The 25,898-nt window shown below is 42.6% G+C and overlaps 2 protein-coding genes across 20 annotated transcripts in view; both read right to left on the bottom strand.

Moving 5' to 3' along the window:
- Positions 1-497: 497 nt before the first annotated feature.
- On the bottom strand, positions 498-19,789 carry LOC139541395 (lysine-specific demethylase 4A-like). Of its 5 annotated transcripts, none has more exons than XM_071346001.1 (22): positions 19,658-19,789; positions 18,450-18,622; positions 18,069-18,244; positions 17,597-17,711; positions 17,286-17,479; positions 16,916-16,965; positions 16,411-16,514; positions 16,137-16,274; positions 15,667-15,905; positions 14,164-14,321; positions 12,645-13,087; positions 12,430-12,526; positions 11,909-12,090; positions 11,100-11,325; positions 8,263-8,339; positions 6,119-6,174; positions 5,820-5,928; positions 4,008-4,196; positions 3,519-3,689; positions 3,175-3,294; positions 2,843-2,935; positions 498-2,604 (listed from the first exon to the last, which is right to left on the bottom strand). In XM_071346001.1, exons 2-22 carry the CDS (start codon positions 18,588-18,590, stop codon positions 2,464-2,466), a joined length of 3,219 nt encoding a protein of 1,072 aa, XP_071202102.1. In that variant the 5' UTR covers positions 18,591-18,622; positions 19,658-19,789; the 3' UTR covers positions 498-2,463. The 5 variants fall into 5 exon arrangements, 4 of the variants coding, with proteins under 4 accessions (XP_071202102.1, XP_071202105.1, XP_071202104.1 ...); XM_071346003.1 differs by having other exon boundaries at positions 2,506-2,640; XM_071346002.1 differs by having other exon boundaries at positions 2,565-2,685.
- Positions 19,790-20,593: 804 nt separating this feature from the next.
- LOC139541407 (receptor-type tyrosine-protein phosphatase F-like) overlaps positions 20,594-25,898 on the bottom strand; it is a 450,116-nt gene continuing 444,811 nt past the window's right edge. For all 15 annotated transcript variants that reach the window (XM_071346023.1, XM_071346022.1, XM_071346027.1 and 12 more), the window contains 5 exons: positions 24,652-24,778; positions 24,338-24,463; positions 23,070-23,224; positions 22,668-22,803; positions 20,594-22,373 (listed from right to left, as the gene is read on the bottom strand). In XM_071346023.1, the coding sequence (XP_071202124.1) occupies positions 22,305-22,373; positions 22,668-22,803; positions 23,070-23,224; positions 24,338-24,463; positions 24,652-24,778 (613 nt within the window). In that variant the 3' untranslated portion in view covers positions 20,594-22,304. The remainder of the gene's footprint in view (positions 22,374-22,667; positions 22,804-23,069; positions 23,225-24,337; positions 24,464-24,651; positions 24,779-25,898) is intronic.

Genomic DNA, 25,898 nt, shown 5'->3' with positions numbered 1-25,898 from the left:
AAAACTGTTTCAAGTGAGAATTAGGCAGGTCTGATACAAATAATTATTGCCTACTTAACCCATATTTTATTTTTGCAAAAAAAAGTTGTGCAGTTCCAGTAGTTAGCAACACAGCTAACTACTGAAAAAGCTAACTACTGAAAACACCAAGATTTGAATTTAGTTGAACTACCACCAAGCTACTGTAAAATGTTGTTAAATTATTAGTTGAACTACATGTAGTTCACTACTACCCAACACTGAACTTCAAGGACAGCACCGTTTAGCTGACAATTTACTTGCTATGGAGTTAGATACTACTACTGTCATTGAGGTATGCAGTAGTCTTGTAAAGACTCTAAAAGTTATTACAGTACACTGTTCCTACAACCTTCAGTCATTGTCATATATGTCAAACATTGTTTAATCAGTCATAAGATCATGAACTGTATAGCAGTCATAAATATCATAAAAACATTTAAACATGAAACAAAGATCAACACCAATAAATTACAATATGCAAGCCAAAATGTTTTTACTGAAACAAAATTATCATCTTTACAAAATGCATGAATGATGGTACATTTTTCACAGAAAGGAAAAAAGGTCACATGAACAGGCCAGGGATGAGTCCCAAATGGCACCCCATTCCCTATATAGTGCACTACTTTTGACCAGGGCCCTGGTCAAAGGTAGTGCACAATATAGGGAATATGCTGCCATTTGGGGCACAAATAAGATCCCTTGCTCAACGGCTTATATCTTTAAATAAACTACTTATTATAATTACATCTGTGTCTTCCTGACTGTGAATGTAATGTGTATCATAAAACAAAGCAATAAAATAGGCTTTTTGATAGAAAACTTGTATTTTTCCCCCATGTATTATAAGTCATCATAAGTATTTCCATACTGTTGAATGCTGATGATATAAACCCCTTGCTTAGTGGTACTTCTGTGAGCCTCTATAACTGCCTAAATCATACATTAGTTGTCTCTCACACTCAAGTAGGGTTGCAAAATTCAGAAAATTCTCAATTCCCAGAAATCCTATTTAAAAAGGACTTACGGATTTCCTGCTTAATTCATCCTGATTGCAGGGAAATTTCAACCAGGATTTCTGGAAAACCTGGGAAAGTTACCAGAATGTGGCATCCCTATACTCAAGATAACAGCAGTTTAGAGGAAAATAACAGACAATCTGAAGGCCACCTTATCCTTAATTAATAAGTGCATTATGGTTGATGATCATGGCCGAGTGGAGAAGCGTGGTGGGACACAATGCATAAGGTCTTATAAAATGTACAATATTATTTTAAAAATGTTTTTTTTTTGTTGACAAAAATAGTAAAATGGTAGCACACAACTATTAAACTGTCCTCTCAAAATGGGCTTGAATAAAAGTGCAACGCACAATTTTCATTTAAAGAGTAAAGAACCAACTTGGATAAAAAGGGAGCGCCCATAGCAATTCTGAATGGGTTATTTCCAATTCATCTATATAGCAAAAATAGAACATAGATCAGAATCAGTCCAGAACCTCTACACCATTGCAACTGACAAATTGTCTGCATTGCAGAGGTTACTTTCTTCAAGCACAGTATAATAAATACGCTGGTAAAAAACAACTCTAAAAATGGAAAAAGCTATATTCAATGCGTTCCTACAAAATACAATGTTTAGGAATGCAGTCAACAGTGTGACTCTGCTAAGAGGTGGTATTAGTTACTAAAATGGCATTGCACCTCCTTAAAATCAAACATAGGTGCAAGTAGCACCCCGAAAAACGACATAGGAAAATAAATAGATGTACATAAAGGAACAACTGGCAACATTCAGTAAAATTGCAAGTCAGAAAACACTGTAATCAGTGTTTATGAGGATGAGTGGCAGTAACTTGTCTGCTTCACTCCCTTTAGGAAGTCATTCCTGCCACAGTTCTATTGAGTGGATTGTTACTATTATTATTAGAAAGCTACATCTTGTTTGGAAGCTAAATTCATGGTCCAATATCGCTTCCATTCAAGAGACGAGTTACAGCTACTGGGCACTAGCAGGATGGCATAAAAGGTGACATGGATGGCAGTTCCTTCCCGGCTTCTATAACCTATACCGAGTGGAGAAGGTGGCCTGTTCTTCAATCCTTGATCACAGTCAAAGAAAACATAAAAGTAATAACAATTGGGTCCGGTTTCCTGGACACAGGTTAAGCGTAGCATAAAACGCAGATCCAACGAAAGGGCTTTTCAGTCCAAGACTAGGCTTAATCAGTGTCCGGGAAACTGGCGCATAATGCTGTAAATTATGAAGGGATGAACGGAAGAAAAAAGAAAACAGTCCAAACTAGGGGTTGGAAAGTTATTTTCAAAGTCCTTTAGTCAGAGCTACACTCACTCACTCAGTGGATAAATTAAGGTAAAGTGAGAAGTCCAGATCAGGAATATCAGTGCTGGTGGTTTGTTGGAAGAGTAGGAAGTTGGCAGGCTACTCCATGATGGCTCTGTAGATCACAGGTTCAACGTAGTCACCTCGGTACCGTGAGTTGATCACTCTCTGCCTCTTCGACTGCTGGATGGCCTCCTTGTCCTCAAAGATCCCATCGAAACGCATGTCTGACGCCTTGGACTGGAGATAGACCGGGGCAGGGCACACACAGGATTACTTTATTGTCCATTGCCACAGGAAGAAGACTCATTAACAAACATGCTGGAGAAAATGATTCAGTCAGTATTATTCAGTATACTCAGCAGTCCTTACTATAACATCAGAGTGAGAAAGTTAGGAGTTGATGATACACAGTTAAGGTTAGCAACTTTGGAGTCAGTATATTGGATAGCTCACAGGTAGCTCTCAGTATACTCACCAGTCTTGACTTGACTCTCTTAGGTAACTCCTCATCCAGAGTATAGACATCATCTCTCTTGGCTGTTAGTTGTGACCCGTCTTCAAACTCCACCTACATCAAGAACCATCAATGCCAAAATAACTACATTTTATGTCTCTCATAAAACCAAACAATGGTTTCATCACAGACTTGTAATGTATTGCTATGAGTTTTTTAAAAGATTTTTAACAATCTGGACAAATGGAGCAGATCAATTAGACTGCAAAGCACTATATGATGTAAAACTGTATAACCTCCATCTGGATAAGGTACATTGTTGCTGAGGGTAAGTGTGAATAGTGTTGCAGTACCTGGTACATTTGGATGATGTGAGCAGCCACAAACTTGGCCCCGTAGACCAGACCATCTGTCCAACGGACCTGCACCATCTCCCCCTGTGGAGGGGGGCCTATCTGGGCACAGTCCCGGCCCTGGCAATAGAAAACAACCATCAGATACAATCCTACAAACTCACTATTTGGCAAGCACCAAAAAGCAATCACACAATTTTAACCAATGTGTGGTACATATTGTATAAGCAATCTATAAACTAATAATAAACAGCTTATGACCTACTTATAAACCCTGTCATGAATTACTGACCACAATTTGGCACCCCACCCACTCTAACACACACAGACGTTAGTCTTCTTACCACAATGTCCTCGGGAAAGAGGTTATCACTGAAGGAGCCGTCATCAAAGTTGACCTCATAGAACGTCTCCTTGGAAAGCTGCACCACGTCACACTGGTAGTAGCGGCCATTTTTGTGCTTACAGATCACCCTCCTTCCCACGGTAAGCTCATGCATGGCTGCTTTGTTACGCTGAGAGAAGAAATTAGTTATCCATCCAGATTAACATCAAATAAGAACTCTATCAACCTCTTTGGACTGGAAGTACATGGGCATACTCGTGGGAGTTTTTCACTTTAAAATCTAAAACACAGTCATGCTTATATAGTACACTGTTGTGAGTACAGCCCTGAATATGTAGAATGCTTAGAAACTATAACATAAAGTATCAGCAGAATAATGTAACCAAGTCCCATAACTGAGGCCTTTAGAGTCCCCACTGTCTGGTATATAGCTTCCCCTTTCTGAAACACAATCCAAAATATAAAGTAAAGTACAACCAATGTATACCTCTGTCTGAATAGGGCCCTTGTGCCGGCAGCAGGTGACGTAGACCACAAAGGGCCACTCGTCTGGCTGCATGAGGACCCCAGCGGCCTGGGCACAGGTAGGGTGGTAGGCCGTAGGACAGCGGCCATGGGAACACTGCACACAGCACCCGGACGTCTTCTTCATCCGCTTCTTACAGTAGTAACATTTCTGCACAGCACAGAAAACAATAAGACCATGCTCAGAGACAGGAAAAGGAAGTCCCACAGGGAAAAATAGGCCTATACATCCTGTCAAACTGTATACAGTAGAGCCTGGATTAATCACAAACTCACCGGACATCCTCTAAATACCCTAGTCTCTAGTCTAACCTTGTAGTAGACGGCAAGCATAACTACTGTCACATGCATAGAGGTGGATGTGCCAACCACGTCAGGTAAAACCAATAATATATTACTTTGGCATAATATGCTGAAGAGAGGATATCCAGCCACTCTCCTTTATTCAAAGGTTATTGGAAAAGGTTCTCCTCTATTCATGCACCGTGGTTGGAGAGCGAGGTAGTGACAGAGTCCTATCCCTTAGCACATAATAAATGTTGACATAAGGCTTGGGCAGTATCCAGATTGTCAAACCTTCATACCGACTTTGTGCCATCCCGGGATATTTGGTAATACCGTCACTGAACACAAGGGCCACTGTTTTTTTTAACCCACAGCCTTCGTAATCCAAAGGTTACAAAGTACATGTAAAATCCCATTGAGAATGCTTACTAAATGCTAATGAGCGGATTGCGAACATTTTATACAGTCTCTGACAAACTATTTGCAGGACAGACATCCCAGCTCATACAGTTATACAATTAACTCAAAAATGCTACTCACGGGCCTCCCGGGTGGCGCAGTGGTCTAGGGCACTGCATCGCTAGCTGCGCCACCAGAGACTCTGGGTTCGCGCCCAGGCTCTGTCGCAGCCGGCCGCGACCGGGAGGTCCGTGGGGCGACGCACAATTGGCCTAGCGTCGTCCGGGTTAGGGAGGGTTTGGCCGGTAGGGATATCCTTGTCTCATCGCGCACCAGCGACTCCTGTGGCGGGCCGGGCGCAGTGCGCGCTAACCAAGGGAGCCAGGTGCACGGTGTTTCCTCCGACACATTGGTGCGGCTGGCTTCCGGGTTGGAGGCGCGCTGTGTTAAGAAGCAGTGCGGCTTGGTTGGGTTGTGTTTCGGAGGACGCATGGCTTTCGACCTTCGTCTCTCCCGAGCCCGTACGGGAGTTGTAGCGATGAGACAAGATAGTAAATACTAACAATTGGATACCATGAAAATTGGGGAGAAAAGGGGCTAAATAAAATAAATATAAAAAATAAATAAAATAAAAATGCTACTCACAGTTTGCTGCACAAAACACACATTAGCCAGCAAGGCTCTTGATCCAGGATCCTATTCTCTGCTGTTACCAAGCAAAGCTTGATTTTGGAAGAAGCTAACCACTTAGCTATATAGCTAACTACCTACTAAATTAGCCAACCAAATGCCCAACCGCAGAGCATTTAGCACATTTTAGACAGTTACCTTAAATAGCTATAAAATATCTAGCTGGCAAACATTTAGTTGTGAATTCCATACTGAAACTAGATCACCGGGCGCGTGCTGCACAACAGTGAGTGACTCACAAGGTTCTGGTCTCTCGTTGTTGTGTGCTTGTAAACAAACACCACGTGACAGGGGACTGCCAGTAAGCTTCATAATGACAAAATGTGTGACAGGTATTTCCAAATACTCTGGTATACGGTATACTGCCCAAGCCTATTGACATTTACAGCGTTGAACTCACCAGTTTAAACCTCTGTAGAGGAATCCCACTCAGATCCACAGGGCTTCTCTCAGTGATGTTCACAAAGCGAGCCTCCAACACTGCTACTGCACACAGCACATGGACCCACCTACAACACAACATGTCAATACACAGACACCACGAGTAGATTATAAACCTAGTAGATATATTTCAAAAGAACATCCAACTATGTGAACAAAAGAGTACATAAAGAGAAGAGCTCAGTAAATGTTCAGTGTGTGATTTAGACTAGCCCACTCCCTGATCTCTAAGGGGATCTGTCTGGCACAAAGACTTACTTGTTGTTGTTGGCTTTCTGCAAGGCACCCCCCCTCAGCAAACACAAACAGCAACTCTGCAAGAAGAGCAAACTGTCAACCACCATAATCCCAGTTAAGTAAACAAAGTACCAGTCAAAAGTTGACACACCAGACTTAACCAGCATGACTACCTCATCATTCTGCAGCGATATGCCATCCCATCTGGTTTATTAGTGGGACTATCATTTGTTTTTTTCAACGGGGCAATGACCCAACACACCTCCAGACTGTGTAACAGCTATTTGACCAAGAAGGAGAGTGATGGAGTGCTGCATCAGATGACCTGGCCTCCACAATCACCCAACCTCAACCCAATTGAGATGGTTTGGGATGAGTTGGACCGCAGAGTGAAGGAAAAGCAGCCAACAAGTGCTCAGCATATGTGGAAACTCCTTCAAGACTGTTGGAAAAACATTCCTCATGAAGTTGGTTGAGAGAATGCCAAGAGTGTGCAAAGCTACTTTGAAGAATCTAAAATATATTTTGATTTGTTTGACACTTTTTTGGTTACTACATGATTCCATGTGTTATTTCATAGTTTTGATGTCTTCACTATTATTCTACAATGTAGAAAATAGTAAAAATCAAGAAAAACCCAGGAATGAGTAGGTGTGTCCAAACATTTGACTGGTACTGTACATACGACCAATGCAAAGGTGTGTCACCTGAAGACCAGTACCAGTCAGTCACTTATCATTAGAAGAATACTGCAAATACTACTGCCAGATCTAATGCCAGTTTAGAATACTGCAAATACTACTGCCAGATCTAATGCCTGTTCAGAATACTGCAAATACTACTGCCAGATCTAATGCCAGTTTAGAATACTGCAAACACTACTGCCAGATCTAATGCCAGTTTAGAATACTGCAAACACTACTGCCAGATCTAATGCCTGTTTAGAATACTGCAAATACTACTGCCAGATCTAATGCCAGTTTAGACTACTGCAAACACTACTGCCAGATCTAATGCCAGTTTAGACTACTGCAAACACTACTACCAGATCTAATGCCTGTTCAGAATACTGCAAATACTACTGCCAGATCTAATGCCAGTTTAGACTACTGCAAACACTACTGCCAGATCTAATGCCTGTTCAGAATACTGCAAATACTACTGCAAGATCTAATGCCAGTTTAGACTACTGCAAACACTACTGCCAGATCTAATGCCAGTTTAGACTACTGCAAACACTACTGCCAGATCTAATGCCTGTTCAGAATACTGCAAACACTACTGCCAGATCTAATGCCTGTTTAGACTACTGCCAGATCTAATGCCTGTTTAGAATACTGCAAACACTACTGCCAGATCTAATGCCCCCCCAAAATAAAAATGATTTAACTAGACAAGTCAGTTAAGAACAAATTCTTATTTACAATGATGGCCTACCGGGAACAGTGGGTTAACTGCCTTGTTCAGGGGCAGAATGACTGATTTTTACCTTGTCAGCTCAGGGATTCGATCCAGCAACCTTTCAGTTACTGGCCCAACGCTCTAACCACTAGGCTACCTGCCGTAGTCTAAACTCCCGAGTGGCGTAGCAGTCTAAGTCACACTTCTCATGGCAAGAGGTGTCACTACAGTCCCTGGTTTGAATCCAGGCTGTATCACAACCGGCCGTGATTGGGAGTCCCATAGGGCGGCGCACAATTGGCCCAGCATCGTCCGGGTTTGGCCGGGGTAGGCCGTCATTGTAAATAAGAATTTGTTCTAACTGACTTGCCTAGTTAAAAAAAAAAAAAAATGTTTTATTTAAATACTACTGCCATATCTAATGAGCGTTTAGACTACTGCAAATACTACTGCCAGATCTAATGAGCGTTTAGACTACTGCAAATACTACTGCCAGATCTAATGAGCGTTTAGACTACTGCAAATACTACTGCCAGATCTAATGAGCGTTTAGACTACTGCAAATACTACTGCCAGATCTAATGACCGTTTAGACTACTGCAAATACTACTGCCAGATCTAATGACCGTTTAGACTACTGCAACGTTTGCAAACACTACTGCGTCAGTGCCAGCAACATATACTTGGGTCAGGTGAGGTCCGACATAATGAACAGCCACTTGGAGGTGTTGTATTATGAGGTGATGTGTTGTGGAGACACTGACCTCAGTCATGGAATTGGCCTTACAGCGAGCACACTTCCAGTCCTTAGTCACACTCTCTGGATCCACGCCATAACAGCCTGGAAACACACAACCAAACAAACACCATTACCTAAGTGGTTGAAACGTTGTCGCCAATGAACCAGAAGGGAGCATAGGTTCTAGTGTGCATACTCCTTTACTGACAGGCATTCACACATTCACATGACTGATAGCGCATCTCAACCCTGTTGTGGACAGAGATAATTAAATAACTTCTAGAGTTGAAACAGTCTGCACTTAACTCCTCTTAACTGTCTAAAGTAGAGTACTGCTCTTACCTGGAATGATGTGGTAAACTAGAACCGCCATAGGCCAATGATGTTTGATTTTGTAAATAAATCTGGGAAAAAAATATCAGCGTCCTGCTCCTTCCAAGACTTTTCCTAAATATTTATGTTTTATATTGTCCAGTTGTCTGAACTTTTAAATCACAAACAAAAAAGTATTTATCTTTAAAAAAAAAAGCTACTACTAACTTAAGGGGCCAAGGCAAATGTGCTGTAGGGCATTGTTCCCATGCATCCCTCTCCTTACAGAATGAATGTGCTGTAGGGCATTGTTCCCATGCATCCCTCTCCTTACAGAATGAATGTGCTGTAGGGCATTGGTTCCCATGCATCCCTCTCCTTACAGAATGAATGTGCTGTAGGGCATTGTTCCCATGCATCCCTCTCCTTACAGAATGAATGTGCTGTAGGGCATTGTTCCCATGCATCCCTCTCCTTACAGAATGAATGTGCTGTAGGGCATTGGTTCCCATGCATCCCTCTCCTTACAGAATGAATGTGCTGTAGGGCATTGGTTCCCATGCATCCCTCTCCTTACAGAATGAATGTGCTGTAGGGCATTGGTTCCCATGCATCACTCTCCTTACCGAATGAATGTGCTAAATGGATGAATGGGCAATAGACACTGATAACTGTGCATGTGAATTCCCAATTGAATTTGAATTAACTGAATGAGGAGGGTAAAAGGGGATGATTACATTTAGAACAGCAGTGTAATGAAGCATTGTGTAGTTGTGTGTAGTTTACAATGGTTAGCCGAACCAAACAAATGGATGCACTGGTAGCATTGCAAATACTGCAGAATTTAGTTTAGCTGGAGTCGAATCGGGTATTGAGCTTGAAATCGACGTTGCTGATGAAGAGGTTTCACCCGATTCTGATGTTGACTTCAAGCTTACGCCTCCGATGCCTGAGCCTCGCCGCAGAAAAACCACAACAGAGCCAACAGACCGTGAGACACGAGTTTGGGTAGAAAAGAGTGAGAAGAGGGCAACAGGAACATTCTCACAGAGAGAGCAGGCCCTACACCTCACACAAAGATAATAATTTCCAGTGCACTCTACAGTGTTCTTTGTTTATGTGACATGCAGATGTTGCAGAAATCAGAGATTGTACTGTCGCTCATGCTCCCAGAAAAGGAAGCTGTACGTGGGACATGTCTATGGATGATCTCAAAGCATTTATTGTACTCTTGTATGTCCGCAGGGAATACTGTGGAAAGAGTATGATGTGGAGTCATTTTGGTCCGATAGTTATGTGGTGGACTTTTTCAGAGAGACCATGCCACGCAACCACTTCAGAGAGATTATGAGACACCTGCATTTTGATGACATAAGACCAATACGTGTGCAGACGGAGAGATTCGCAGCCGTCTCACACACCTGGAAAAGTGTTACGAAGAATTGCATTGCTCGTTACTGTCAACTCTGAAATGATAACAACTAGGTTCCAGTTGAACAACATTTACATCCCCGTATCTGCACGGTACATAGTTACCATTACACTCAGGCCGTTCAACGAGGGAACATTCTGCGCAGGTGCACAAATAACAGAGTGAGAGCACTGTAATAACAGAAGTATAGGGATACCTAAAATATGAATTTAACAGTTACAAGCCAGAAGAGAACATAATTGTTGATGAGCAACTGTTCCCAACCAAAGCTAGGTGCCATTTTACCCAATACATGGCCAACAAACCAGACAAATTTGGAATTAGGTTTTGGTTAGTCGACGATGTTGAAGACAGATAGAAAAGATGAAACCAGGTCAGCGGGTGAGCGATAGATTCGTTGAGCCTTACATGGCTAAAGGCAAAAATGTGACCATGGACAACTTCACATCAATTTCCCTGGCAGACAAGTTGATTGCAAAGAAATATTTCCACAAATATGTTTTTATGCAATTCATCCTATATTATAGTTCATGTACATTTCTAAAGCATTATAAATCCTTGGTGTTTTGTTTAGGCACAGGGCAAATCATTTGACCTTTTATTTATTTACTTTTATTTCACCAGGTAGGCTAGTTGAGAACAAGTTCTCATTTGCAACTGCGACCTGGCGCCTGCGCCTTGCTGACTATATTATCATATTTTACTTTTGTAACTGGACTGCATTACTTAGTATAACTAATCAGATCTACAAATTAAATTGATCAAATGTATTACACTGTAATGTTTTTATTGTAAGAGAAACGAAAATGGGCTATACCTTTATCAGTAGGACTTTGTAGAATTATACTAAACATATCCTGACTATCTAAACAAATAACTAATTTTATATGGATATATTTCCACAAATATTTATTCATGCGATTCATCTTTTACAATTGTTTACGCCCTATTTATCAGGTGTTGGTGCTTATGTTTGCACACCTTGCGGGTTGATTTGTATCCGATGTGTATGCTAAAAGGATGCCCGGCAACATTGTGTAGTGGGTACTTATAGGCTGAAAGGCCCAGCTGTTCTAGTGTTAAAAGGGGTGGCGTGCTGGGTAAGTAGTAGTACTGACTGGTGTGTACGCGGACGCTGCAGTGGGAGCAGCTGATGAGCAGGCTGGTGCCGTCTGGCTCCAAGTGAGGGGTGGTGGGGTCCGGGGGGCCAGGTTCCTTCTCCTCAGCGCCCTCCTCTGGCTCCGTGGTGGTGGTGAAACACATCTCAGGGATCAGAGGCTTGGTTCTCAGCCTGCCTCCAGGCAGCACCACTGGAGGGTCCGTACCATCATCAGCACACTCTGTCTGGAAATGAAACAATCATATTTAGCAACTCTTGGGAGGACAATAGAAGTTCACTTCAGAAAATAACTCTCATTCAAATTGTTCAAACAAATGCTTTTCTGTGTTTGCCTTCATCAGCACACCCAGTCTAGCCATGGATAGAGGGAGGGACAAAGTAATACAGCTACTTAGACAAACCTGAAATAACTATCACTGTACAGTATATCAGAAGTGAGAAGAGGAGCATTGGGGAACGTACTAAAATTGCAAAAACGTCTCCCCTGAGAAACAAGTGAAGGGGGAACTGAATCACATAACAGGAGCTACACTCTCAGAGAAACCCCTGCAGATTAATGACTGAGAGACTTTCAGAAGACTAACTTCCCAAATCCCCTGCTGAGTGTCTCCTCCTCTCCTCAGCCACTGATCTCTCACACACACACACACACACACACACACACACACACACACACACACACACACACACACACACACACACACACACACACACACACACACACACACACACACACACACACACACACACACACACACACACACACACACACACACACACACACACACACACACACACCTTCCTCACCTGCTGGAATGCCTGGAAGAGTGAGCACACAGAGCAGTATGGGGCCTGGAGGCCCATGCAACGGTTGTACTCCTTCTCTTTCTTCAGGTTGGGGGGTCTATTCTGCCACAGGTGGGCCAGGGGCTTGGCCCACGACTCTCCCTCTAGCCCATCCTCGTCTACTGGTGGCTGCTCTGGCAGCTCTTAAAACGACAGCAAAATAAATAGATTTTAGCGTTAGCACATGCCATATCCCAAACAACTTACAGAACTGTCGATATTGACCGTTGCACATGAAGGAAATCAAATCCACCATGCTATTTGTTTTAATCCCCTGAGCCATTGGAACCAAACAGATAGTTATGAAAACACACACAGACAAACTACTATAATGCAATCAAGTATGCCAACATCATCGCTTCTATTCCATGGAGGAACATGCCTGACACTGCTTTTCTACAAGTCATCATATCCATTGCTTAGGAAAAGGAAGCCTAACTGGGGCTAACCTACGTGAGTGAGGAAGTGATATTTTTACTCACCCTCGTCACTCATGTTGTCTTTCATCAGACGCTGGTGACAAGGCAACATCCCCAGTTTTCTGGGCACAGCGCCATCCTCCTCTCCATCGTCTGCCCTCTGGTGGAATAAAAGGGGTTAGGAACAGAATCATTAGCGCTGATTCATTGAACATGTACAGTACAGTATATCTGACCTCAGAACAAACACTCCTCTTCTCCATCTCTACTCCTCTCACCTTGCTGTTGTCCTGTTCCTCTCCTTCACTATCACTACTATCGTTCCTCCTCTCCGCCTTGCCCTCCCTAGTCTCTCCCTCGCTGTAGTCTCCCTTGGCGTAGCTGTGGACGTGTAGCACGTCTGCAGGGCTCAGGGTCCTCTGAAAGAGCCGGTGGACAGGGCTGCAGCTGCTGGCTGGGTAGGAAGGGCTGGAGCTGCTGGCTGGAGGCTTCACATCCTCACTGGGGCCGGCCTTCTCTGAGCTCTGGGGGGAGGGTTCTGGGGCCGCTGGTTGGGTTGATTGACTGTTAGTCTGTGGCTGAGACTTAATTGGAGTGGATTTAAGAGAGATTTTGGCTTTCATCTGAAGTGCTAGCTTTCGGCTGGCGTTTGTGTTTCGGTTGGTCTTTGCGTTGAGTGGTGGCTTTGTTCGCTCATTTTTAACATCCTCTGCCTTTAGCTCTGAAATAAACAAACATGAAAAACTGGAGGTACTGTCTAAATCAGTGGTATTCAAAGCCGAGGAACAGCAGTGGGGTTAGCAAAAGTATCCAATTAAAGAAAAATTAAAAAGGAAGAGTACAAATTATTGTATGGGACAATATACAAATTTATATACAAATATACAAATTTTTGAGAAAGATGAATTGAAAAATAACATTTACAGATTTGGGGTGGGGTCACGAGAAATTCCTGGGGGAAAAAGATAGGGTCCCCAAAAATTGAATACCACTGGTGTAAATGATCTCCCTCATAAATGTGGATGGAAATGTGGTTTTTCATGCGGATAAAGTCATACCTTATACAGTTTCCAGCTGTGATGGAAATAGGAAGTGACAGTACAATTTTATTAATGCCGAAAGATAATTTGTTCGTTCGACATGGTGGGATCTTTTTGCGTCGGTTAAATAAATAATGTAAGAAATGTTGGTGGAAACACCTTTATGCACAACCATCATATCAAAGTAAACTTGTGGTCACACAATGATATGGTGTGTGGTCCTCCCACTACGACTCAGGAAACCATGCAGTTTATTAGGCTACAGATGAAATAAGTTATGATGAACTTCACAGGGTGGTGAAAGTGCTTATTCTGTTGACACGATTGATATGACTGCAGTTTGACAAATAATAGCCATAATAATCTCCTCATGTAGACTAGCATAACCCCACTATATATGTGAGCTGTTGGCTAGAGCACTGGTGCCAAGACCAGAGTAGACAACAGTTTGTGTGGCAAAACTATCAGTAGAGTTGAAAATACGATGGAAACACATCACACTTTTTTTTTTTTTTTTCTGTACATACCAAAGTAAATTTAGTGTGCACTACATCATCATGCACAGACATTTATCAGCAACAAGTCCATTTGGTGGAAACACCACTGGTGGGAAAATGGCACATATTTTCTATATGCAGATTTTGAATATCTGAATTAAAATCTGTCACCAATTGGATGGAAACCTAGCTACAGTCTAACAAGTCAATATGCAGTATTTTTTGGTGTCAAAGATGGTGTCAAAGATGAACTGAGGTACCTTTGTGTGCCAGACTGTGTCCCTTCTCCTCCTGACCCAGCTTGGCTTTCTTCTGGTCCACCTCTCCCTCCTCCTCCTCTTCATCAACCTGCTCAGTGTCTCCGTCCTCTGCTGCCTCCACATCTCCTCCTCGCTGGCGCTTTTTCCCAACCTTCGGGCTGCATTGGCACAGGACAGAGAGAGGAACTGCGAATATTATTATTTTTTAAATACAATAAGTCTCTTTTGAGAAACTTGCTCAAAGTGGAGACCAAAACCCAGTATGAATGAATGCTTTCATTTGATCATTAAAAGGGAAATCTGCATTTGAAAAAACAAAACGGTCACCCCGCCACTTGATTTGGTAAACAGCTGAAAGATGGGGTTAGAGAAATGTAACCACTCAAATTCAGACAGAGCTATGGATGCAAGAACTGACCATGCATAAGATCAAAATGATAGCTTAAACCATGTTGACCCTATACCCTATATTAGTAAGGTACGACAGTTGAACTAAGCTTGAGGCGTTTATAAGTTATATTCTTCAAGAATTACCGGGTATATATAATTAATTTAAAAGTTTTAAAAGATGGATGTTGCAATCACAAATTAAATATATAGATGATCGGCTATGAAAAGCCAACTGACATTTACTCCCGAGGTGCTGACATGTTGCACCCTCGACAACTACTGTGATTATTATTATTTGACCGTGCTGGTCATTTATGAACATTTGAACATCTTGGCCATGTTCTGTTATAATCTCCACCCGGCACAGCCAGAAGAGGACTGGCCACCCCTCAGAGCCTGGTTCCTCTCTAGGTTTCTTCCTAGGTTTTGGCCTTTCTAGGGAGTTTTTCCTAACCACCGTGCTTCTACAACTGCATTGCTTGCTGTTTGGGGTTTTAGGCTGGGTTTCTATACAGCACTTTGAGATATCAGCTGATGTAAGAAGGGCTATATAAATAAATTTGATTTGAAATATTAAGAGAGTACAAAACACAAGGAACACCTGCTCTTTCAATGACAGACTGGCCAGGTAAAAGTTATGATCCCGTATTGATTTTACTTGTTAAATCCACTTCTGTGTAGATGAAGGGGAGGAGACAAGTTAAAGAAGGATTTTTAAGCCTTGAGACATGGATTGTGTACGTGTGATTTAGGTGCCTTTGAACAGGGTATGGTAGGTGCCAGGCGCACCGGTTTAAGTGTGTCAAGAACTGCAAAGTTGGTGGTTTTTCCACACTCAACAGTTTCCTGTATGTATCAAGAATGGTCCACCACCCAAAGGACATCCAGCCAACTTGACAAAACTGTGGGAAGCATTGAAGTCAAAATGGGCAAGCATCCCTGTGGAACGCTTTTGACACCTTGTAGAGTCCATGCCCTGACGAATTGAGACTGTTCTGAGGGCAAAAAGGGGTGGAACACAATAATAGGAAGGTATTTTTAATGTTTTGTACACTCAGTGTATATGAAGTTACACCAGCTAGAGACAATACTACACTACAGTAAAGCATGGACCTCTTCTCCTCCTGAGTGGTGGTGCATGGGGTATTCTCCTGGTCAGGGGCCTCGCTGCGGCTTGGACCCTCCTTCCCAGGCTCCCCTGTCTTCAGGAAGTCAGCAGCCTCTGGCGTGGGCTTGGAGTGGTCAATAGGAGTGTTGTCCTTCCCTGCCTTCCAGGCCTTGTAGCGGTCTGGTTGGAACTTCCTCACAAACACATCCATGGAGATCTTCACCATGTCCTTACGACACGAGCACTGGGGGAGGGAGGATAGGGATTGGTCATGAGTATATTTTATCATCAATCCACTTACCAATTTTATCCAAAGCAACTTAAGGTATGAGTGCATACATTTTAGTATGTGATCCGTGCGGGAATTGTACCCACGACCATACAAACTGAGTAACACAAGACCAATCACAGATCACACTAAATAAATGACTTGGTTTCATGCATACTATGTGTTAATTCATTTAGTTGTACATACCAGTGTGGCAATTTTGCCATAATCGATCCATCGCTGTGTGGCAAAGTTAGTGGATTCAGCACAGTTGAAGCCGTGGTTGAAACCAGCGTGGTAACCGAATGGGAAGGTCACTATGAACTGGCCTGCCTCCTGGGTTATCTAAGCACACAACAGACAGCTTCTAAGCACACAACAGACACATAGTCAGACCCATGGGTTTGTATTTTGTTGCTGCATCCCAACTTTGTCAAAGGTTGGGAAATTTGATAACATGTTGCCATTGAAGAGCGGTCACCTTCTCAAACGGTATGCCATATTTCTTCAGGATGGAGGGTGAGATAAGAGTCATCTTATGCCGCAGGAAAGCTTCACAGCTCTGAGCACTCCCAGGAAAGAACCCTGCATGAACAGGATTCAAAGACGTTAGGAATTCTGCTGATCACTGTCTGATAATATGTTGACATGAAGAATATTGATAATCAATGAGTAGTTTCCCGTAGGATTTTTTTCAGCAGCATTGGAAGAGTTAGCGGGGGTGGGGTCTTCCAGGGGCATAAATCTACATGTCTTTTTTTTTTTATGCGCAGGTGCTAAATGCAAATAGAGGAAACTCTGATGAAGAATGAAGATCAATTAGGAAATTCCTTTCCACAATAGGAGGCTGGTGGAAGGAGCTAATGAAGGACAGGATCATTGTAATGGCTGGAATGGAATAAATGGAATGGTATCAAACACATGGAAACCACGTTTGACTCCATTCCATTTATTATATTCCAGCCTGCCTCCTCTGCTCCACTTACCTTTAGCAAGACGTTCCAATCTCTTCCCATGTTCAGGGGGAACAACATACCTGCAGAGAGACAAGAGTAATGATGTAAATGGTAGTCAAGATGCTGTGTTAGGTAAGTAAGTAAATCAAGTAAGGCTTGTCCTAGCCAGAGCGGCCCATAGGGTAGGAGCCAATCTCCTGTTTCTGTAGCATGAAGCAGCTTGATGTACAAGTACACCTCCTGGACAAAACGCTAGTGTTAGGTTCTACGTACAATAACGACCCAATGACACACACTCCATTTGTAATCTGTAAAATAGACATACCTTAATATCTATTGGTATAACTTCACTGAACCGTGTGTTTTCTTTTTATCTGTGCAAAATACATCAACAGTTTACCAGGACTTGGGCTCTCCAAAGTGCAGGTAGTTGATGCTGTAGAGATCCATATCTTCAGTGTGCCAGGCAAAGGTGCTTTTCCACATGCCAAAATACAGGTAAGGAGTATTCACTCCCTTTATCTTGATCCCACTCTCCCTCTCCACAGTGTCCAGGATAGTGTTCAGATGACCAATGTTCCACTCTGTCACATCCTAGGAAAGATAGAGATGAAGCAGAGAAAATGTTGGTGAGGGTAAGCAGAGACATTGACATTTCAACAGTAGGTTGTTAGGCGAACCCGACAGTGTGTGATGATAGGAATATCTCACTGGGTCGTAGAGGGTTCCGTTGATATCTGCTCCATAGAGAGGCGGGTTAAAAGTCAGGTTCTTCCAGAACTTTCTCTCCAGCTCCTCAAAATCCACATAGCGGGGATTACAGAACCTACAATGACAACAGATGATTAGATGTGACAATCAAAACAAAGGACATCTTGCAGTGAGTTTAGAACTATAGCCAGTTACAACCATGTAACCGTGTATACCTATGTTACAATCATTTCCATTTATTTGAAGAACAGTGCATATGGAAAGTTGACAGCACAAACAGTCACTCTGTTACCAAATTTGCATCTGCACTGTTCTTCAATTAAATGTGTTTTTGTAAAAATGTCAGTGGAATTGTTAAAAGTAGTCCTTGTGCATAGAGCTGTATGGTTTGGCATACAATTTAAAGTGACAAATCTAAGTCTCAGCATTACTCCGTTACCGTGGAATTGCCCATAACAGTACGAGGGCTCACTTGTCTGTGTTGGCAGTCTTGCGGAACTCTCGGACAGTCATGGGTTTCTTCTGGATGTTGTACTGTGTGAAGAGACCTGACTGGCCAGTCACCACCTGCTGTATAGGAGCAGGGATCACCAAGTCATCTATGTCATCATAAGTACGTCTAGGCTTCCAGTCTTTGGGTGGAATAACCTGGAAAATACATATCAAACATAGGATGGAGTTAGTCTTTATACAGAGTGCATTTTTCTTAGAACAGGATATAGACAGGCCTATAGATCTTTGGTTACACCTCGTCTGATGTTGGTTGGGCACCTTCTACTCTTCTCAAAACAGGATGTAGATCAGGGGAATAAATGCTTATGATCTTCTGAAAAGTAGATGCAAACACACACACCTTAGCCATTCCAGCTCGGTGTGCTCCCTGTGACTCCATGTAGGCGATGTAACGGCTGAAGTCCTTAAACTCTTCCTTGGTAGGGTGAAAGGTCATGATCCTGGAGTCAGGAGTCTGCTGGGACTCAGTGTCTGTCGCCATCCTCGAAGAAGAGTTGCTCTGATCTGCAAACACTGGACAAGAGAACACATTTGTTTTGATCAGATGTCTGTTTAATAATTTCTCTAAAACGTTGCATCACATAGCACATGTTGCAACTACTTATAATAGGCCTATGTGTGGTGCAGTTGACAACTAACACAAACAGATGTTTTAGAAAGGTTCTAAACTTGCCTAAATCGTTTTAGTACAGACGAACACCTGTCGCCCCCTATAGTTATTAAAGCACAAAGTTCATCCTACAAAGGTCACTAACTACTGTAAAGACAACACAGCAAAAAACAGAACACAATATATACATGTTTTTGTGGGACTGAGGGGCTAGGGAATGTCGTCGTAATTACTTCAGGCTATAGCTAGCTAATATCAACAGTTAGCTAGCAGCTGGATAAAATATCAACAACAAAAGTCAAATTCAATCGGCCAGTTAACCAACGTTGCTTCGCTCATTGATGTTCAGTAACCCAATCTAATTCTAAATATCGATATCCTCCGTGAGAGAGATAGCTAGCTAGCACCATTAGAAGCTATCTAACTTAGTTGTCGAACTTTTCGTAATAGATTACAACAAAGTTAATAACATGCTAATGCTACTCTAGTCAGCTAGCGCTAGGATTTTGACAAGTTCCTGCGCACCTGCTGATTGTGATTGGACGACACTCTCATTAAAGTTATTCCTAAATTTGTGATTGGTTGAATTCCAAGTCATTTAAGGACCGGGCCCAGTGTCAGTTAACTCCCGGAAAACATATAGCGTTAGCATTTTAGCTAGCAAGATGCCTGACAAACCTGACTGTATCATACCTCTATCTACTTTAGTTATTAATGTATAGCAATGGTAAAGTAATAACGTATGATCATGCCATGTTATGCAAATATGTTAAAGATAACGGAACAGAGACACATTTGAGAAGCAAGTATGCTAGCTTGCTAATGTCAGTGTAGCATAGCTCGCTAACGTTAATTGCAAGCGCAATTATTCCAGCAACATAAGTTACCGCAAGTTACTTAAAAGCACACACGTTTTGATGTTTAAAATATTAACTTACAAAAGCTGACCAAGTAATGACTGAATGCTCGCTCCAAAGCTTTAAAAGCAGAAGACGATTTGTTAACAAATCACCGTGGTCAAGGAAGATAAACCTCCATTACGCCAGTGTCGTACGCATGCTCAATGTGTTTGTTTACAAGGATGAAGGAGGGCGTGTCCCACGCGCTACCGAGACTAATCAAAATGCAGTATTTTGCCATGACTCCGCCTTATTATACTACTCAGGCCGAAAATATGCAAACTGAGGCCTTATTAATACATTATGCTCATTAAAAAAGTTTATGAAAATTATCACTAGCCTTCCCCATCTCACTATCCCATTTCTCTTTACAAATACCAAATTTTCTAAAGCACAAAAGTCATACTTCAAAACGGTGAAAGTCATAGTGTATCATCTTTTGCAATATGATGATAAAATGGCCAGCAATGGTGTTGAATGCCAGCATGATTTTCATCATTTTCATCCCTTAGGGCAATTATTTTATTATACAGTACATGTAAATTGTATTTTCCGGCCACTTGACTTGTCAAATTGTTATTCCATTAGGTCTGAACAATGTGCAACATCCTACTGATCACAATTATATTACCTACTATAAAACACAATGCAGTGTATGCCATTGTGTGACTGATATTCCAGGGGTTATGTCAGGACAGGGGTTCTGTCAGGACAGTGGCTGAAGCACTGTGTTCAGGCAGTCAAAGGACACAGGAGGTCCTAGCTGGCGGGGTATCTTCCACCATCTGTTCCACTGGCAGTATCATGGAGAGATGGTACAACGTGTGTGGCCTGTTGCGGGCTGTGTGTGTGTGTGTGTGTGTGTGTGTGTGTGTGTGTGTGTGTGTGTGTGTGTGTGTGTGTGTGTGTGTGTGTGTGTGTGTGTGTGTGACATGCAAATATATATTTTTTAAAGACACACAACACCACATGATATATAAAAAAAAAACAATTATTCAACTTTATTAACATCAAGGTTTTTGCAACATTTTTTCCCTCTCCTTTTTATTAACAAATAGAAAACAGATTGTGTATACAACAGACTGAACCCCTACGGCACTATTTGAAGACAAAGTGAAATAAATCCTTGTTTTTGCAGTCCGTCCATCCGGGCCCAATCAATCCAAATTCACCTCACTTTGCAATCCTATAGCCTCACATAAGAGAGAAACGCTTGACTATAATGTAGAGATCCTCCACCGTACATTGATGCTGCTTCTTTGTGTTACAGGAGAATGTCCTTCTGTAGCACAGTGAGGAGATAATACAGTATATTACAGCAGTTATACCATGGATGTAGAGTCAGTGACAGTCAGAAGAGAAGTTCATCTGGGTTGTTGTGAGGTTTCTACAGGGATGGCCAGTCATGGGGAACTAGGTCAGTCGTATGCAGATGGACATGTCCAATTCATAGATCGTAGTTCAGAATCAGCAGGGTAATCAGAAATACAGGGATGGATAACTGTCTGTCTGGTCACTCGAACACTTCTCATAGGAGGGGTGTTGTTGGGCGCTGTACATTAGTCTGATGTGAAGTTCTGTATATCTGTTGCTCCAAACCAGGTCTAGCTTGTCAGATCAGAGCAGACAGAGCTAGGGTCCAGTTCCTCTGTGTCTTTTGGGAGTGATGGTTTGGTTCAGTCCCATGGACAACTAAGATTGCTGTAACAGGACAAACACCTTTTCATGTACCGGTAGTTTTCTTTCTTTATTTCATTGGGTCTGGAGTTTGGACCGGAGCTCTTTGAGCGACAGGCATTGAGAAAATCACAGTAAACAGAATCTGTACATGGTAGATTATTCATAAAACATCATCAAGAATAATCTATTCAGTTTTTATAAACATAGATGGGTTTATTTTATAGTAGTTCACTAAATCTGGTGTATATGTGTTTGATCTCTTTTTGTGGAGATTGTTTTTGTAAATACCAGGAAGTGAAAATACTTATAAAAGTTGTGTCCCCCATATCCCACTGAATACGACCAACCAGAGAATAGAGAACTTTAGAATATTATAATTATGGTAAAAAAATTAAAATATTATTAGCAGCTCTGAGTATGCGTACGTCTCCAGTATTAATAATAACTCGGAGCATGTTTAAAATACATGTCCCTTGTGTAAAAAATAATAAAAAGATACAAATAATGAATTTAAAATAAGACCCAATAAGACATACAATAACCAGTGTATAAATGATTATAAAACAAATTCTAAATAATAATAATAATAACATATATATATATATAATGGGTAATAGTAATGATATTAATGCATAATAAAAGCAGAAAAATAAAGTTTGCCATATAAGCAGGTGGAGGAGGCAGAAATAGTGTTTTCATGGCATGTGCAATAGCTATAGAGACATCAGAATGAAACATACTGAAGCTTTTTAGGTTATTTTTTAGTAGTGAAGGGTTTTAAAGCAGGTTTATTGTGCAGTCAGTCCAGGAGTACTGCTCCACCTGATTGACGGTCATCCAGTCAGACTTGTGCTCTCTCCCACTCCTCCTCACTCCTTTTCTTCTCTTCCTCCCCCTCTCCCCTCACCCCTCCGGCAGTTTCTGGACAGTATGGATATAGCTCAGAAGGGACACACGGCTGGCGCTCCTGAACCCCAGGAGTCCCAGTGCATTCTGGGAGTGGTTATTATGTTGCATAGTGGTCAAAGCTTCCAAGGTACTCTAGAGCTGCCCTGTAGCACAACTGGTACTGGTCCTGGGAGGGGAACAGAGGGGAACAACATCAGAGTCAGTCAACAGGGTGAAATCTACTAGAATATAATAATGGTACCATAATCTCCTGGGAGTGTTTGTATCAATGCAAATAAATTGTTTTAAGTTAATTTGTTATGTGTAATGAATACATTGGAAATCTTACTCTTTTAATTGGATAAACCAGCTATTTTAACTGAATCGCTGCTTTGCTTAGATATCTCTATCTAGGAGAGGACCTGTACTCCCACTCCCTCGCTAACCAGTCTCCCACCACAGGTGTGTGACTGTACTGTACCTCTGTCTGCACCATGGCAGGTCTCTGGGTCCTCAGTGTCTTGACAGTCTGGAAGAGGTCCACCACCCCCTCGTACCTCATCCTCTCCAGCACGATACTCAGGGTGATGAACACACCAGTCCGCCCAACACCAGCACTGTTGGGGAACAGGGCAGGGAGAGTTAGTACTATACACACACACACAGTACAAGCATGCACTCAAGCATGCACTCAAGCATGCACTCAAGCATGCACTCAAGCACACACACACACACACACACACACACACACACACACACACACACACACACACACACACACACACACACACACACACACACACACACACACACACACACACACACACACACACACACACACACACACACACAACTATGTGTTGATGTCATCAGTTTTTCTTACCTGCAGTGCGCAGAGATTGGTCCATCCTGGCCAAACTGCTCCTTGGTTTTATGCACTTGACCAATGAAGTCAATGAAGCCCTCTCCAGTTTTTGGCACCCCTTGTTCTGGCCAATCAGTGAACTGGAACTGCCGAATGGTCCTAGACTGGCCATCCTGAGTGGTGGTGAGTGGTGGATGTGGGACATAAAGTGAGTAATTTCTCTAAGCCTTATTATAAAACATTACAAAGGCTAATACATGCTTATGACACTTTATAAAGCACTATACATGCAGAATTGGAGTAATGCTACGAGTATTTTTTCTACAGTGTGTTCTACACACTCCACTATTTATGCTGCAATAGTTTATGTGTCGGGGGGCTAGGGTCAGTCTGTTATATCTGGAGTATTTCTCCTGTCTTATCCTCTGTCCTGTGTGAATTTAAGTATGCTCTCTCTAATTCTCTCTCTTTTTCTCTCTCTTTCTCCTGAGCCCAAGGACCATGCCTCAGGACTACCTAGCCTGATGACAACTTGCTGTCCCCAGTCCACCTGGTCGTGCTGCTGCTCCAGTTTCATCTGTTCTGCCTGCGGCTATGGAACCCTGACCTGTTCACCGGACGTGCTACCTTGTCCCAGACCTGCTGTTTTCAACTCTCTAGAGACAGCAGGTGCGGTAGAGATACTGTCAATGATCGGCTATGAAAAGCAAACTGACATTTACTCCTGAGGTGCTGACCTGTTGCACCCTCTACAACCACTGTGATTATTATTATTTGACCATGCTGGTCATTTATGAACATTTGAACATCTTGGCCATGTTCTGTTATATTCTCCACCCGGCACAGCCAGTAGAGGACTGGCCACCCCTCAGAGCCTGGTTCCTCTCTAGGTTTCTTCCTAGGTTCCGGCCTTTCTAGGGAGTTTTTCCTAGCCATCGTGCTTCTACACCTGCATTGCTTGCTGTTTGGGGTTTTAGGCTGGGTTTCTGTGCAGCACTTTGTGACATCAAATGATGTAAGAAGGGCTTTATAAATACATTTGATTTGATTTATGTATGTGCTGTAAAGACCAGATTGTATTTCTATATGCAACACAGCAGAGCACAGCCACAGCTCCATGTGTGGGTTGAAAAACACCACCTCTGTTATTTTCCTCACCTTTGCACAGCAGCACTATTCAATTCATTAGGAAAATAAACTTAGCATTCAGGTTAACCCCCTACATAGAGCAGTGAGATAAAAGTTACTAGGGAGAAGAGGGAGGATGGATGGAGAGATGGACATACCCTGGCGTCTGTGACCTTGAACTCTCTGAGGATGTACTGTGGCATGTTGTACTCAGCCATGGGGTCCACTACAAAGTACTGGTACCTGGCAGAACGCTCAGCTGGCCAGTACTGATGACACTTTTCCTAAGAGACAGACAGACACAATGATATAGTCAAAATCTATCGCACCACAACACTATCCATGGCATGACTGATGTGTGTGTGTGACTGTGTGTGTGTGTGTGTGACTGCATGTGTGTGTACTTGCATGTGTGTACTTGCGTGTGTGTGTACTTGTGTGTGTACGTGTATACTGTATCAATGCCACTCACTCTTCCCATCTCTCTGAGTTTAGTAAGCATGACTACGATGGTAGAGTTGTGTTCCCACAGCATCCTCCAGAAGTCCTCTGTGGTCTCTGCTAGTGGCCCCTGGGTGGCCATGTAGGCCTTCTGCTGCCTGGGGACACAAGGACATGGAATATGTCAGGGTGAGGATAACACCATAACACTGGATACACAATTCAATACATCCCCATAAACTAGAGTTCATAGCGACACAGTAAACGTCATGTAACAGGGACACAGTATATGACAGGGTGAGGATAACGTTATAACAACAAGGGATATAAGTTACATTTCAATACATCCCCATTAACTTACAGTATCCATGTTGAGCCCTGAGTGGTCCTACTGTCATCTGAGAAGCCCTTGTGCTGATAATGGAGGCTGGGCTTGGTGTATTTTCATTACGTTATGCTGCTGACAGATTAAGTGTCTACTCTATTCAAGCCAGTGAGAAAACCGCAGCGTTGCGGCTGGGGTCCCTTTCTACTAGATCAACATTAGAGGGCAGTGTGAAGCTGTGAGAGAGATGTGTGCCATTGTGATTCTGTTTATGTCATCCCTACAAACATGTGAGAGCCAGCCCAGTCCAGCCCAGTCCAGCCCAGTCCAGTCCAGTCCAGCCCAGTCCAGTCCAGCCCAAGACACACATATTCGTAGGTCCAGACGCACTAGCACATGCACGGCCAAGTACAGCTAGACACACGCAGGCACACACACACACACACACACACACACACACACACACACACACACACACACACACACACACACACACACACACACACACACACACACACACACACACACACACACACACACACACACACACACACACACACACACACACACACACACACACACACACACGTGCAGTGTAAGAAGGGGCTGCTGCTGGAACTCGGAGTTCCATCTATCTTTTCTATGTGATAACTAGTAAGTGAGCCATGCCTTAGCACCTTGTTCAAAGAGTCTCTCACAGTTGATGGGTTTGACTCATGCTGCATGGAGATTCAGTTTCTTACAGCTGAATTATTATAGTTTGAGTGTTCTGCTTTGACAATGGCAATAAGCATGCCTGCAAATTTACAGGCAAATCTCAAGGTCAGCCATAGAGATCATTGCTCTACCGAGACACTTATCCAGACATATGCATGTTTAGAGTTAAATAAATACAATTGTTAGTGTAAAATCGCTGTTGAGCAAGAGGCTTGCATCAAGACGGCAGTGGAATG

Source organism: Salvelinus alpinus, chromosome 16 (assembly GCF_045679555.1).
Source record: "Salvelinus alpinus chromosome 16, SLU_Salpinus.1, whole genome shotgun sequence".
In the NCBI taxonomy this organism is placed as follows: domain Eukaryota; kingdom Metazoa; phylum Chordata; class Actinopteri; order Salmoniformes; family Salmonidae; genus Salvelinus; species Salvelinus alpinus.
The sequence above is the reverse complement of the archived record's forward strand: the minus strand, read 5'-3'. Positions and strand labels throughout refer to the sequence as shown.